At 40.3% G+C, this 17512-nt stretch overlaps 1 protein-coding gene across 2 annotated transcripts in view; it reads left to right on the forward strand.

The window, feature by feature from the left end:
- LOC134533795 (dual 3',5'-cyclic-AMP and -GMP phosphodiesterase 11A-like) overlaps positions 1 to 17512 on the forward strand; it is a 159863-nt gene that overhangs the window by 132388 nt on the left and 9963 nt on the right. For both annotated transcript variants that reach the window (XM_063371468.1, XM_063371460.1), the window contains exons 14-15: positions 89 to 198; positions 15476 to 15566. In XM_063371468.1, coding sequence (XP_063227538.1) covers positions 89 to 198; positions 15476 to 15566 — 201 coding nt within the window. The remainder of the gene's footprint in view (positions 1 to 88; positions 199 to 15475; positions 15567 to 17512) is intronic.

Consider the following 17512-nt stretch of genomic DNA (forward strand, 5'->3'; position numbering starts at 1 on the left):
GTTAAGGACCATTAGCGCATCGTGTCTGTGGGGTGACAGTGAGGCGGAGAAGTAAGTGACTTGACGGTCGCCGACTCCGTGGTTCCAGACGTGCGAGATGAAGGAGACGTTCAGCGACCTCGAGGTGCTGGGCATGTTCGTCGGCTGCCTCTGCCACGACCTGGACCACCGGGGGACCAACAACTCGTTCCAGCAGAAGTGAGCGCTTCCATGTTGTGTGGCAGTTGCTTCCCGTCCGCCCCGTTCCTCCCTCTTCCGGTCTCCCGCTGTGTGTCCGCGCAGATGCGTGACACAGTTTCCCTGACTTTCCCCTGAATTCACCGGACCAACATGACAAATTTCTCTCGCCAATTCTTTTTTTTTTTATGCGAGACATCTTATCTCTTTGTATACGGCAATTGGTAGGAGTAATTTCGTGAATGGAACCTAAGTCGCGTGGAACGGTGCTGACATCTTTGGTGGATGGCGCGTGGGCAGTTTTTTTTTAATAAAATTCCTTGTCGAAATTCAGGTTCAAAGCCGGGGTTTAGATGTTTTTTTTAATTCAAGTTTTTTTCCGCTTATATTGGAGCCGTTTCATTATGTAGTTTAACCTTTCGCTCTGCAATCCGAATGATTCAATACTTTACGTGAAGGCTCAGGCACTGAAGTCTAGCGGCGTGTGCGGAAACTGCGTGCGATTCATGTCCAGAAATTTAGTTGAAAACACAATTTGCGTATATTTATCACGCTCGGCATTGTTTTTAAGAATTCTATTTTATATTTCATATCCGTGTTTCGTATTATAAGTGTGCTTGCAACGTGAGAACACACGAATTTGCTCGTTACCGAGGTTAGATGTTACACATCTCTGGCGAGTACTGAAAACTCGCCCACATTTTTTAAAAATAATTTATTAATGTTGCAATTTTCTAAAAGGAATATAGAAAATCCAGCTTCTACCATTCCCTAGCTGGCCTAGTTCTCTCTTCACATTTTTTTTATTTCTTATTAAATTTAATATAACCTTGCATACACCATGTGTATGACCATGCACTAAAACACCGTCTGAAAAAAATATGCGTTCACAGTCTTGGGTGATGGCAAAATGGAGCATGACATTTTCCCCTCATATTACTATTACTGGGGATATTTCGATGACTTTCCAGGAGTACAAGAATTTTCCCTGGCTTTCCCTGACTGTCCAGCGTGTGAACTGTCTGTACAACATCTAGTTGCCGAGTTTCTGTTTGGGCAGCGCATGACAAACTAACGTCCCAGGATTTCCGTTCTTTGGATGATTCTCGCGACGGTGAACATTGATTAAAAACAATTTCATGAGCAATAAATATCGCAGGCATTCGCGGCCATTGCCTTAAGTTTCTTGGCTTGTGCGATTGGGTCGAAGTTTCGGTCGACATCGCATTCGCTATCATCAGGATAGCATCCTACTGAGGTTTTATTTTTGTTTGCTTGAATCTTCGAGCATTTGATTTATCGAATGCCACCCAGAGGCTCTTGCAGTTTGCTATGGAGAACTTGATCCACTGTGCCTTTACCTTCTGCCTAGGGGATTGGCATTATCTCAAGCTAACTTCGAAGACTAGTTGCCTGCTTTACTCTGCTTACTCACCACCCTATTTTAAGATTGCCTGTCACCAAAGCAGCCAGTAACACTGAAAACTAGTATTTTTAATTTATTTTTATTTTAATAAGTTTTATTTAACTTTTAAATTTTTATTCGGGATTGCGTATTTTTTATTTAGATTTTATAATTTTTATTTTATTATCTTATTTTAATTATTTTTCTTTTACCCAAACGTTTTTCGAGTTACCCAGCGGTAATTCAGATTTAAGTTTAATGCGTATTACTTCTTAGTCTATCGCCACCCAGGTAATTGTTCGCCTGGATGTGACTGCCCTACTGGACTAAAACAGCAGCGTCTGTTACAAAAAAGAAAAAAATACAAATAGAACCTACTGGGTGTCTGATATATTATACCTTTACATATCTTTGTCTAGGATCTACGTGTGTCCTGATTGGCTGCAGCTGTTGGCCAATCAGAGGCCCTCTCTCTTTCTTGTTGGCTGGGTTTGTTTGGCAAATGGAGAATGGGCTTTTATGATTGGTCGAGGCTGCTGGTCAATCAGTGGCTTCTTATCGTCTGGTTGGCTGGGATATCTGGCCAGTTGGAGGCATCTGATTGGCTCGCAGCATGAGCCAAATGGGAAGCGTAGACCACGGACAAATGTACGTACAGGCGAGAAGACATCTAAGACCCTCAGTAAGATTCTACCTTGATAATGACCAAGGAAATTTCGGGGAAATCGTAGCCCCAGGGCTCAATTGCACGAGCTAAGAAACGTCAGTTTCATGCGCATACGCCATTTCTGGTTTACAATGGATGTCACATAAACACCTCAATGGAATTCTCGGTACTTTTCTGGAATGTTACAGTTGACATCAGCTGATTTGGGCTTGTTATCCGTGTGTATGTGTGTGTGTGTTGGTATGTATATATAAAATAAATCATTTTACGATATAGAACAAGTATAGAATAGGGCATACTGGGACTGGCTTCTGGCTGTGGTGTCTGTGGTGTTGACCGCCATATTGGATTGTGACGTCACGGCGGCCATCTTGGATGGTTGTGACCTTGACCTTTGACCTTGACCTTGACATTTGACCTTCAAAATGTGTCAAAATCCGCCAAAATTGGGCAAAAATTGCCCAAAATTCGCCAAAATTTCCATTTTTGTGAAAAAAAATTCCGCCAAAAATTCTCAAAAAATTCCACAAATTAAAAATTTCTCTTTTCGAGGAAAAAATTCCCGTTTCGAGGGAAAATTTCCCGTTTTTAGTCCTTAAAAATCCCAGCGGCTAGAAATGTCCATATAGAGGCTTAATCATCCATGTCTACAGCCTCTGATAAGCCTCTGACGTCATCATGGAATATGTCATTTTGAATTATGACGTCACCGTTGCATTTTCCGTTACGCCCGCCATCTTTAACTTTTTTTATTTATTATCCGATTTTAATGAATATTTTTTAAAAATTATAAAAAAAATAAATAATAAAATTTTAATAAAAGATTTATAAAAAACAAACATTTACGACACGGAGTTCGGAGTCCTCGGTTCGAACCCGGTGAAGGCAAAAAAAAAAGCGACCGATCCTTCCCCCGTGGTGGGTGCTAGCAGACTGACTCCCACCACTTTTTTTCAAAGCATATATATCGTCATCTAGTATGACATCATGTCCGCCATCTTGTCTTTGATGCTGGAAGCCATCATCAATGTATCGTCGGCGAGAGTGCGCTGACGCCATGTTAGTTTAGTTCTTATCCGCTAGAGTGCAGTAATCATTTATTACTGTGACACCCGCCATCTTGAAATTTGGCCGCCATCTTGAAAATCCGTAATTATTTAGCTAGAAATTCGGGAAAAGTTCCAAAATTCATTAAATAAATCACTTATTAACTTACATATCGATTAGATCCGCTCCTTTCCTTGGTTCGATCTCTGAACGAAGCTAAAAATAAATTTAATTTAAATATCAGAAAAGTGTCAGGTTCAAGGAATTAAACACCACAAGTTCTTTTACAAACATAATATTTATTACATAATTTCTATTCTACTACAGGATCAGTTGCAAAAGCCAGCAATCTTATAATGATTAGTTCCGCATCGGTGTGAAATGACTAATTCTTAGCTCCAATCGGCTTATACTAGACAGAGACCAACCAGAACCTTTACTGACATAGTCCTCCTCTTCTTGACAAAGTTTCTGGATACCGTGTTTAACAGTTTGCTTCACATCGTCCGAACTGTAAATTACTGCTGCCGATGTCTTGAATGCACACGTCTTCTCTTTGTCATCAAACGGATATGGCTTTCCATATATACAGTCCAACCACAAGTTATATTTCAAAGGTCCGTTTGTTGCTACGTCATCAGTAAGCTGATTGATTATGTTCTGTCTAATATCATCAAGAAAATTACAAATGTCTTTCGACTCACCTAACGTATTTAGATAATAGTAGTCTTTCAATGTTCCACGAAATGCAGACTTCGCCAAGTAGAAGCCATTATCATTCACCTGCAGAGCACCGATCACAGTCTTAGGTTTAGTTCCATGCCCAGATGCCATAGCAATCGGTTGCTGCGCATCTGTTTTATTGCTTGTACGCTTACGAGTCTCCAATCTAAAGCGAGGAGTCGAAATTTCTGAAGGTAGTTCAGCAGTAGACGCACGAACTTCACCTTTACAGTTTTTCGAATGTCGTCGCAAATTATCAATTCGAGTAAACCATTCATAACACTCATCACAGCGAAACTTCATGCGAGAAGGATTCTTCATGCATTTGCTCCGCTCATGTCTTCGTGCATCATGGGAAAATGCGAACGACGTATCACAGTAGCTGCAAGGATACCGCGGTGATGAAGACGAACCTTTCAGACTCGATCCAGATACTGACGTTGTCGCCGACGTACCATTTCCAGGCATGCTCTTATACACATCGATGCATCGTTGTTGCACCGATACCTTTACTTTCTGCCGCGCAACAGGTTCTTTGCATGTCTCCAAGTGTTGCTGCAAATTAGCATTTCTTGTAAATTGCTTGCGACACTTAATACAGCCAAACATTTTTCGATAAGGGTTCTTAGCACATTCTCTATTCTCATGTCTGCGAGCATTTGAGGTGATAGTAAATGATGCGTCACAGTATTTGCACTGACGCAATGTACGCTCTTCATTAGTTGAAGAATCCATTGCTGATGATGAAACTTCGGATGATGGTGGTATCACATCTGTTGAAAATTCCTCCAATGTTGACGTCGTCGTTGCCAACGGGATCTGCACATTCTCCATCGTAGCTGTCGTCAAGGTTCCCGTAGTCGACGGTACAACCTCCGAGTTTAACGTTAAAGACGGTAAAGATGCCATCGAGGTCTCAAGAACAGCTAATTGACACGACTTATGTACCAGAAGAAACAAACTAGGTGATCCTTACACCGCCGTCGTCAGAGACAAACTGAGCGTCCTGCTGTCTAGGACTCGCTTATATACATGCACCGTATTGGAATAATACGCTAGTCAAATCAAGAACCATGTACAATAATACTAGAGTCAAATCTACAAATTAAAAAAGAGGATCATTTGATCGAAAAAAAAAATCGATCTCTCCAATATACGCCAGGCTCCAAGAGCTACAATTCACGTCATCAGATCCATCTACATTTTGCTCCTATGCTTCAATTGACCATTAGCTGCAAGTGCTCCAACAGCTCCATCAGATCCAACACGTAATGTACGCAATCTACGCGCAATACATGCAATTTACACGCAATAAATGTAGTGATTACACAGTACACACAGGAAACGGAACGTACACACAGTACACACACACAGGAAACGGAACGTACACACAGTACACACACACAGGAAACGGAACGTACACACAGTACACACAGGAAACTAAACGGACACACAGTACACACAGGAAACTAAACTTACACACAGTACACACAGGAAACTAAACGTACACACAGTACACACAGGAAACGGAACGTACACACGGTACAAACAGGAAACGGAACGTACACACAGTACACACAGGAAACTAAACGTACACACAGTACACACAGGAAATGGAACGTACACACAGTACACACAGGAAACTGAACGTACACACAGTAAACACATGAAACTGAACGTACACACAGTACACACAGGAAACGGAACGTACACACAGTACACACAGGAAACGGAACGTACACACAGGAAACGGAACGCACACACAGTACACACAGGAAACGGAACGTACACACAGTACACACAGAAAACGGAACGTACACACAGTACACACAGGAAACGGAACGTACACACAGTACACACAGGAAACGGAACGTACACACAGTACACACAGGAAACGTAATGATCACACATACAGTAGCGGAAACACACACAGGCTTAGTTGGAAATCAGAATACAAGAAATAAAAACATTAAATTTTTACTTTCAATATTTTATTACTTCTCAACATTACACAAATACAAGTAAAAGAAGCCATTATTGTATGTAGCCAGCTTTCCTCAGTTCTTTGAGTATGAAGGATATTTCTTTGATGCACGGATAGTTTCCTGCACAAAGCGAGCCATGTAGAAGTCTTAGCCGGTCAACCAATATGTTTGGATCTTTCCATGATGTGTAATCAATCTCTTCTACCACCATCTTACTTGCTTGTTTATTATAAATACTTTTAATATCACAATCGTCCCAGTGATCATAATAAGCATTATCAGATTTATTTATTATAACACGACGTTTCCATCGTTTCGGTCTCAGGACATCGCCACATTCTTCGATCTTGTCAGCTCTAGGTGCTTCATCACAGTCTATGCCTTTGTCAACAGCCTCAGAGTCACTGTAACAATCACTGTAGAAGACATCCTCTTCACCCAGATTACCGTATGAATTCGCTATCGATGATGTCGAAGTGTCTTTATCGTCTTCATGCTTCCTTTTTAGGAGTCCATCATTTTTACAAAGAATGGAGGATCTACTGAATATAGGCTTGAATGTGTTCTCACTATTCACGGTGTTGATACTTCCATTAGTTTCAGTCTTCCCGAAGCCATTAGCATCCTTCAATTTATGTTCTTCCTCACGATCGGGTGAGCTAATACCATCACGCTCAGGACAAGGAAAATTATTGTCATAATGCAGATCACTCTTCTTTAGTCTAGTGGATCCATCGGTATCCTCTGTGCCGTAAGTAGTCTTGACTTTACATGTTCTACCATGTCTTTTTAAGCTGTCAATTCGTGTTAACAACCTGCTACAACGATTACAGCTTAACATGTTGCGTAGTGGGTTTCTAGCACAATCATTCTTCTCATGACGTCTAGCATTCCTTCTCATGACAAAATCCTTGCCACAGTATCTACAGCGGCTTCCTTCCGATTGAGCTATAGATAACAAACCACGAGCCATGGTAGCTTCTGTGACTAATGTTAGATACAAACTGTCAGTTTTCTCCAATTGGAACCATTTCTTAAATAGAGTTTTTGAAATATTACATCAGCGAGAGTTAAGTTATCTAATGCAAAGCAAATTGATGCAAGTAGTTTTGGCTGTCGTCAACAGATGGCGCCACGTGTTGCTTGCAGGTAAATAATATATATTTCATAATGTGGGATGCGGAACGCTCACTATCGATCGCAAAGGGAGGTTGGCTTCGATAGTATCCAAGGAGAAAAAAGTTCGTCCTTCCTGCTAGTGCTTCTCAGATTTCTCACGGTCCGCCATCTTGGATTACGACGTCAAGGCGTCCATCTTGGATGGGTGTGACCTTGACCTTTGACCGAAACCGCAGGAATGATCGCAAGCACACGGATTAACCATCAAAATATTGATAAGAATAATCAGGAGCACACGGAGAAAACCATCATAATATTGGCAAGAATAATCAGGAGCACACGGAGAAAACCGCCACAAGTTTTCTTTGATATCATTAAAATACAAAAAAAAATTAATAAAAAATTAAAAATAAAAACGAAAAAAAAATTCAAACATTCTGCTAGCTTGTGAACTTCTCATTGTTGAGCAAAGATAGAGTTCTAGTACAAGCCAGAATGTTTGAATTTTTTTTCGTTTTTATTTTTAATTTTTTATTAATTTTTTTTTTGTATTTTAATGATATCAAAGAAAACTTGTGGCGGTTTTCTCCGTGTGCTCCTGATTATTCTTGCCAATATTATGATGGTTTTCTCCGTGTGCTCCTGATTATTCTTATCAATATTTTGATGGTTAATCCGTGTGCTTGCGATCATTCCTGCGGTTTCGGTCGAAGGTCAAGGTCACACCCATCCAAGATGGACGCCTTGACGTCGTAATCCAAGATGGCGGACCGTGAGAAATCTGAGAAGCACTAGCAGGAAGGACGAACTTTTTTCTCCTTGGATACTATCGAAGCCAACCTCCCTTTGCGATCGATAGTGAGCGTTCCGCATCCCACATTATGAAATATATATTATTTACCTGCAAGCAACACGTGGCGCCATCTGTTGACGACAGCCGGAACTACTTGCATCAATTTGCTTTGCATTAGATAACTTAACTCTCGCTGATGTAATATTTCAAAAACTCTATTTAAGAAATGGTTCCAATTGGAGAAAACTGACAGTTTGTATCTAACATTAGTCACAGAAGCTACCATGGCTCCTGGTTTGTTATCTATAGCTCAATCGGAAGGAAGCCGCTGTAGATACTGTGGCAAGGATTTTGTCATGAGAAGGAATGCTAGACGTCATGAGAAGAATGATTGTGCTAGAAACCCACTACGCAACATGTTAAGCTGTAATCGTTGTAGCAGGTTGTTAACACGAATTGACAGCTTAAAAAGACATGGTAGAACATGTAAAGTCAAGACTACTTACGGCACAGAGGATACCGATGGATCCACTAGACTAAAGAAGAGTGATCTGCATTATGACAATAATTTTCCTTGTCCTGAGCGTGATGGTATTAGCTCACCCGATCGTGAGGAAGAACATAAATTGAAGGATGCTAATGGCTTCGGGAAGACTGAAACTAATGGAAGTATCAACACCGTGAATAGTGAGAATACATTCAAGCCTATATTCAGTAGATCCTCCATTCTTTGTAAAAATGATGGACTCCTAAAAAGGAAGCATGAAGACGATAAAGACACTTCGACATCATCGATAGCGAATTCATACGGTAATCTGGGTGAAGAGGATGTCTTCTACAGTGATTGTTACAGTGACTCTGAGGCTGTTGACAAAGGCATAGACTGTGATGAAGCACCTAGAGCTGACAAGATCGAAGAATGTGGCGATGTCCTGAGACCGAAACGATGGAAACGTCGTGTTATAATAAATAAATCTGATAATGCTTATTATGATCACTGGGACGATTGTGATATTAAAAGTATTTATAATAAACAAGCAAGTAAGATGGTGGTAGAAGAGATTGATTACACATCATGGAAAGATCCAAACATATTGGTTGACCGGCTAAGACTTCTACATGGCTCGCTTTGTGCAGGAAACTATCCGTGCATCAAAGAAATATCCTTCATACTCAAAGAACTGAGGAAAGCTGGCTACATACAATAATGGCTTCTTTTACTTGTATTTGTGTAATGTTGAGAAGTAATAAAATATTGAAAGTAAAAATTTAATGTTTTTATTTCTTGTATTCTGATTTCCAACTAAGCCTGTGTGTGTTTCCGCTACTGTATGTGTGATCATTACGTTTCCTGTGTGTACTGTGTGTACGTTCCGTTTCCTGTGTGTACTGTGTGTACGTTCCGTTTCCTGTGTGTACTGTGTGTACGTTCCGTTTTCTGTGTGTACTGTGTGTACGTTCCGTTTCCTCCGTGTACTGTGTGTGCGTTCCGTTTCCTGTGTGTACGTTCCGTTTCCTGTGTGTACGTTCCGTTTCCTGTGTGTACTGTGTGTACGTTCCGTTTCCTGTGTGTACTGTGTGTACGTTCAGTTTCCTGTGTTTACTGTGTGTACGTTCAGTTTCCTGTGTGTACTGTGTGTACGTTCCATTTCCTGTGTGTACTGTGTGTACGTTTAGTTTCCTGTGTGTACTGTGTGTACGTTCCGTTTCCTGTTTGTACCGTGTGTACGTTCCGTTTCCTGTGTGTACTGTGTGTACGTTTAGTTTCCTGTGTGTACTGTGTGTACGTTTAGTTTCCTGTGTGTACTGTGTGTCCGTTTAGTTTCCTGTGTGTACTGTGTGTACGTTCCGTTTCCTGTGTGTGTGTACTGTGTGTACGTTCCGTTTCCTGTGTGTGTGTACTGTGTGTACGTTCCGTTTCCTGTGTGTACTGTGTAATCACTACATTTATTGCGTGTAAATTGCATGTATTGCGCGTAGATTGCGTACATTACGTGTTGGATCTGATGGAGCTGTTGGAGCACTTGCAGCTAATGGTCAATTGAAGCATAGGAGCAAAATGTAGATGGATCTGATGACGTGAATTGTAGCTCTTGGAGCCTGGCGTATATTGGAGAGATCGATTTTTTTTTCCGATCAAATGATCCTCTTTTTTAATTTGTAGATTTGACTCTAGTATTATTGTACATGGTTCTTGATTTGACTAGCGTATTATTCCAATACGGTGCATGTATATAAGCGAGTCCTAGACAGCAGGACGCTCAGTTTGTCTCTGACGACGGCGGTGTAAGGATCACCTAGTTTGTTTCTTCTGGTGCATAAGTCGTGTCAATTAGCTGTTCTTGAGACCTCGATGGCATCTTTACCGTCTTTAACGTTAAACTCGGAGGTTGTACCGTCGACTACGGGAACCTTGACGACAGCTACGATGGAGAATGTGCAGATCCCGTTGGCAACGACGACGTCAACATTGGAGGAGATTTCAACAGATGTGATACCACCATCATCCGAAGTTTCATCATCAGCAATGGATTCTTCAACTAATGAAGAGCGTACATTGCGTCAGTGCAAATACTGTGACGCATCATTTACTATCACCTCAAATGCTCGCAGACATGAGAATAGAGAATGTGCTAAGAACCCTTATCGAAAAATGTTTGGCTGTATTAAGTGTCGCAAGCAATTTACAAGAAATGCTAATTTGCAGCAACACTTGGAGACATGCAAAGGACCTGTTGCGCGGCAGAAAGTAAAGGTATCGGTGCAACAACGATGCATCGATGTGTATAAGAGCATGCCTGGAAATGGTACGTCGGCGACAACGTCAGTATCTGGATCGAGTCTGAAAGGTTCGTCTTCATCACCGCGGTATCCTTGCAGCTACTGTGATACGTCGTTCGCATTTTCCCATGATGCACGAAGACATGAGCGGAGCAAATGCATGAAGAATCCTTCTCGCATGAAGTTTCGCTGTGATGAGTGTTATGAATGGTTTACTCGAATTGATAATTTGCGACGACATTCGAAAAACTGTAAAGGTGAAGTTCGTGCGTCTACTGCTGAACTACCTTCAGAAATTTCGACTCCTCGCTTTAGATTGGAGACTCGTAAGCGTACAAGCAATAAAACAGATGCGCAGCAACCGATTGCTATGGCATCTGGGCATGGAACTAAACCTAAGACTGTGATCGGTGCTCTGCAGGTGAATGATAATGGCTTCTACTTGGCGCAGTCTGCTTTTCGTGGAACATTGAAAGACTACTATTATCTAAATACGTTAGGTGAGTCGAAAGACATTTGTAATTTTCTTGATGATATCAGACAGAACATAATCAATCAGCTTACTGATGACGTAGTAACAAACGGACCTTTGAAATATAACTTGTGGTTGGACTGTATATATGGAAAGCCATATCCGTTTGATGACAAAGAGAAGACGTGTGCATTCAAGACATCGGCAGCAGTAATTTACAGTTCGGACGATGTGAAGCAAACTGTTAAACACGGTATCCAGAAACTTTGTCAAGAAGAGGAGGACTATGTCAGTAAAGGTTCTGGTTGGTCTCTGTCTAGTATAAGCCGATTGGAGCTAAGAATTAGTCATTTCACACCGATGCGGAACTAATCATTATAAGATTGCTGGCTTTTGCAACTGATCCTGTAGTAGAATAGAAATTATGTAATAAATATTATGTTTGTAAAAGAACTTGTGGTGTTTAATTCCTTGAACCTGATACTTTTCTGATATTTAAATTAAATTTATTTTTAGCTTCGTTCAGAGATCGAACCAAGGAAAGGAGCGGATCTAATCGATATGTAAGTTAATAAGTGATTTATTTAATGAATTTTGGAACTTTTCCCGAATTTCTAGCTAAATAATTACGGATTTTCAAGATGGCGGCCAAATTTCAAGATGGCGGGTGTCACAGTAATAAATGATTACTGCACTCTAGCGGATAAGAACTAAACTAACATGGCGTCAGCGCACTCTCGCCGACGATACATTGATGACTGCTTCCAGCATCAAAGACAAGATGGCGGACATGATGTCATACTAGATGACGATATATATGCTTTGAAAAAAAGTGGTGGGAGTCAGTCTGCTAGCACCCACCACGGGGGAAGGATCGGTCGCTTTTTTTTTTGCCTTCACCGGGTTCGAACCGAGGACTCCGAACTCCGTGTCGTAAATGTTTGTTTTTTATAAATCTTTTATTAAAATTTTATTATTTATTTTTTTTATAATTTTTAAAAAATATTCATTAAAATCGGATAATAAATAAAAAAAGTTAAAGATGGCGGGCGTAACGGAAAATGCAACGGTGACGTCATAATTCAAAATGACATATTCCATGATGACGTCAGAGGCTTATCAGAGGCTGTAGACATGGATGATTAAGCCTCTATATGGACATTTCTAGCCGCTGGGATTTTTAAGGACTAAAAACGGGAAATTTTCCCTCGAAACGGGAATTTTTTCCTCGAAAAGAGAAATTTTTAATTTGTGGAATTTTTTGAGAATTTTTGGCGGAATTTTTTTTCACAAAAATGGAAATTTTGGCGAATTTTGGGCAATTTTTGCCCAATTTTGGCGGATTTTGACACATTTTGAAAGTCAAATGTCAAGGTCAAGGTCAAAGGTCAAGGTCATAACCATCCAAGATGGCCGCCGTGACGTCACAATCCAATATGGCGGTCAACACCACAGACACCACAGCCAGAAGCCAGTCCCAGTATGCCCTATTCTATACTACTAGAACATTTTTTTTCATTTGTTATAGAAATGTGTTTAAATAAACAGTTCACAGACGATCATCTTAACCACTTTATTATTATTTCCAACTTAAAAGGCGTTAACGAGCCTCGGGAAACACTTCTGATTACACGTCGTAGATCTTCATGATTTCGACCCTTTTTTTTTTGTGGTGAACCTGCAACAGACGTTTGTCTGTCAAATCATAAGATATATTTTTGATATATTTCTTATTCGGATGTCTGTGTTGATCGCCAGGCGTTGCATTTTGAGAAGCCCCAGTTCATAATCTTCATACCTTGGATATTATAAGCAATGCCGTTGAAATAGGGTGGTAAGAGGTGTGGGAAAAAATCCACCATGCCCAGGCTCCAGGGGTGAAGGAGGTTTTGAGTTTTGAAATTAACAGTATTTATAGAAAACCTTGCAAGGTATGTGATACGTGGAGATCACATTTACAGTTATGGCCACGGTAACGTTTACAAGTTGTACATTGGATAATAGGTAGAGACCGGAAAAATTCGCGCTTTCGATGACCTCTAGGATAGACTCCACAACCCTCTACACACTCAGGCAAATGCCACCTGTTCATTGGCTATTGACTCTCAACACCTGTCAACTGGGACGCTTGCGATTCGATACTCTTTTGGTTGAAGGTTTTCCATTGGCTCAAAGTCCTTCAGATAAACTGTAAGCCAATCGCAGAAGCAATATAAAGGTACAGTTGTTTGGATTCTAGCATATCGTGAAATGAATACGCGAATTTTTCCGGTCTCTAATAATAGGTAGGATTATCATTTGCCCCCGGGCCCTTGGTTTCACTCAACGGTCCTGATCATGAAAGCGAATGATTATAAATAAAAATGCGAGTAAAGAAAGCGACAGGCCGGATCGCGTGTTTCCCCGGCGAGCGTGCGAGTTTTGCCAAATGTCGTGCCCTGAATTCCCCCTTCCCCTTCTCCTTCTCCGCGCTCGGCACACCTGCCGCGCGCCACGCCTGCCAACAGAACGCCTGACGCGTCAGGTTGCGTGAGCTGCGGCGCGCGGCTTCCGATCCATCGGTGTCACGTCTGACGGACTGAAACGTGGTCTGTTATAGACTCCACCTTAAAGACGCTACACGAATGCCTCGCAATCACCAACCATCAGAAAAAAAAATTACTTTGTTGACGTGTACACATCTCGGCTCTCGGTACGCTGCATTTGGCGGTGTTAATTTCGTGAACGGAACGGAAACTTGCAACCGCGGTGCTGCCATCCGTGGCGAATGGCACGAACCAAAGTTCACATATAGTCAAAGGAAAAACTATATTCAGTATTATTTAACTGTATAGTGAATTTCTACAAAAAGGGCAGCATTTCAATAAAATTGCTTGTCAAATATCAGGTCCGAAGCCGGGTTTTATCGTTTCATCGGAGTCTTTTCGCTCTGCCTGAAATCGAATGTTATAACAGTGGAAGTAGCTGCTCTGGCAACGAATCCTAGCGTCGGAAACTACGTGTGATTCGCGTCCAGAAATGTAGTTGAAAACACTATTTGCTTATACTTATCACGCTCGGCGTTATTTTTAAAGAATCCTACGTTAAATTTCGTAACCTAGTTTCGTATTATAAGTGTATTTACAACATAACACATGAATTTGCTCTTTGCCGAGGTTAGATGTTACACTTCTCTGGCGAGTACTGAAAGGACGCAGGGGTACTTAACCAGCAACAAAACGATTTATTTTTCTTATATTATTAAAAAACAAAGCATAATCTTTACAAACGTCACTATACATTATATTTTGCTATAAATTATCTTCCTCTGAAAGGCTTGTCGTTGTTATTCTTCTTGAATCTGTGAACGAAACAAAATATGTGCATTGAACATTATTTATAACACAACACTATTTCAGCACCACTAAAATGACACCTTTTTTTACTGTTTGGCATAGCAATTATCTTTAAATGCTCTTCAATACGTATTTAAATAATTTTATTGGCCTATTATTAAACATCAACTTCCTATTAACACGGGTAATTTACAAGTTAAAATTTATTATTTATTTAATTACGAATCTTCAAATTAAACCATAGTTTAAATATACTCATTGACTTGAAGACGCGTCCTCGAAAAACTTGCAACACTATTTTACTCGCCACCGAAGGCTGTGGCTGTTGAAGAAGATTTGTACTTGCCTTCTCTAAAGCGTCGGTCATATAATAATTATTGCTACAAGATTAGCTCGTGTGATGCTACAAGAATAAGTCGTTTATTACTTCACAGTACGTATGCAGTAACCACCATCGCTGAGTAAACGTAAATCCAACGAGTGTGCACGTAAATTTACGAAGATCCTGGAGAATTTGTATTCAATTGGTTATTTTTTTCTGTAAAATTTTAGGTGGACATTTTATAACAGTGGTGTGATTTTTTTTTTCCGTACTGGGTATTGGTAGAGACCTGAAAAATTTGCGGGTTCATTTCGTGTTATGCAAAAATTTAAATAATTATACCTTAGTGCTGCTTCTGTCATTGGTTCACTGTTAATCTGAAGGACTGAGGGCCAATTAGAGACCCTCACTCATAAAAATGTCTAATCACAGGCCACCCAGTCGTGACGACTCACAAGTCAGCAGCCAATGAACAGTGGGAATTTTCCCGAGTGTGTAAAGTATATTGGAGTTCATCCTGAAGTTCATTGAACCCGCGAATTTTTCCGGTCTCTAGGTACAGGTAAATAAAGTCGGTTTTCAAGTGTAGGAACGCTAACAGTTGTGTTTTGCAGTGCGTGCGAAGTGACGCCCGAGTGTCGTGTTGCAGGACCGGCTCGGCGCTGGTGCTGCTCTACGGCACCACGAACACCATGGAGCACCACCACTTCAACCACGCCGTCATGATCCTCAGCAGCGAGGTACCCACTCTCCCCTTCCCCCCTTCCACCTCCCTCCTCCCAGGGCGCGTCCTCGCACTGGGGAACCAGTTTGGTGTTCGTCAGTGCACACCCCACCAACAATTGCGTTAGTGCAGACCATGACAAATATATTTTATTGGTGCAGACCCTGACAAATATTATCTTAGCACAGTCCGTGTCAAGTATTTTGTGGTAAATAGAAAATGGTTCATATATTACACAGAAACACATTTTTATGTAGCCTACTTTTACAAAAAAAAATCCTTTGGAAAATCAGCGACCATTTAAATAATGTTTAATACTACAAGAAATATATTGTAACTTTTTTGCAATAGGCCTACATGGTTATGGTTATTTTATAAAAATATATTAAATACATTTTTCGAGATGATACTGAGTATTTCTTACTGAAATTGGTGCATTATGTTATATTTTAATTCAAGTAAAAAATATATTAAACCATACAAAAGATGATCGAATATTTAATAACGGGACTTTATTTTATCGTATCATGCTTATTATGTGCGCTGTTAATACTGGAAAGCCATTCAGGGAACGGTTTGCAAATAACTTGAATATTGGAGGTACTGGAAGAACACAGTGTATAAATTCCCGGGTAAGAATCAGAATCTAGTATTACTGCGAACACTAGTTCATAGTTGTTTTCTTGTAAATGTTCAAAGTTACAAATATTTGTAATTTTACTTGAATATTTGGTTCCATTTACATAAAAAAAACTACGGTCTACTGAAAACAAAATTTTGCAGTTAATTATAGGTAAAGCAACAATAATTTAGCGGATTAATTTCTATTCATGCTAGACTCAACTTATCTATTGCAAAATAAAGCCATTTAAGAATGCTCATTGATTGATAATAAGGCACGTATTTTGGCGGGTAACCGCTGCTGATTGTTTATGACTAGAGACATATAAAATTAGTGGATTCATTTCGCAATAGGCTAGCATCTAAACAACTATACCTTCGTACCGCTTCTGCGATTGGCCCACATTTTATCCGGGGAACTGTGAGCCAATGGGAAACACTAAACCAAGAAAGTGCCGAATTACTGACAGCCTAGTTGAGACGTCTCACGCGTCAGTAGCCAGTGAACAGGTGTCATTTCCGCGAGTATTTAAAGGACTGTGGAGTCTATCCTAGAGGTCAATGAATCCGCGAATTTTGCAGGTCTCTATATTTATGACTGGCTCTAGGTCGTCAAGTGCGTGTGGGCTCTGTAGTACAGTTTAAACGGGAAGCAGATGTATATGTGTTTTAAGTCTACTTTACTACCCAGTGATGCCAAGCAATAATCGTGTCCCCACTAACAAGCCACAGGGACACTAAAACAATTATTTCCGTTACGAAACATTTTTTTCCCAGTGTTACGTACCCTAATCATAAGAAATCAAGATGTTTTGATCTTCTTAACGCTATTTGACGTTTCAAGTCGAGTCAGGTGATGTTAAAATAAATATGGCCGCTAACTAATTGACATGACATATTGAAATGATAAAAAAAAATTTACTTCATCAAGCAGGACGTTCATTTTTTTTAAAAACCGCTCATTGTTCCATCCTGTGTATCATAATGAATTTCTGAACACCAATTAGCCTACACGTCAAAGTAAATGAAAATAATATTAGTTACAGTACCTAAATTTAATTTTAAATCCCTTTTACATCGTTTTATGCATTATATCAATAGATATCAACTGAGAAAGAGAGATTTTATTAAATGGTTATAGTCTAATAAGTAGAGACTGGTAAAATTCGCGAATTCATTTCGCGATAGGCTAAAATACAAATAGTCATACCTCAGTGCTGCCTTTGCTTTTGGCTCACAACTCACCTGGATGACTCTGGGCCAATGAGAAACACCCAACCAACGCTTTATCGAATCACAGGCTGCTACGTTGGGACGTCTCACAAGACAGCAGCCAATGGG

Source organism: Bacillus rossius, chromosome 1 (assembly GCF_032445375.1).
Source record: "Bacillus rossius redtenbacheri isolate Brsri chromosome 1, Brsri_v3, whole genome shotgun sequence".
NCBI classification, from domain to species: domain Eukaryota; kingdom Metazoa; phylum Arthropoda; class Insecta; order Phasmatodea; family Bacillidae; genus Bacillus; species Bacillus rossius.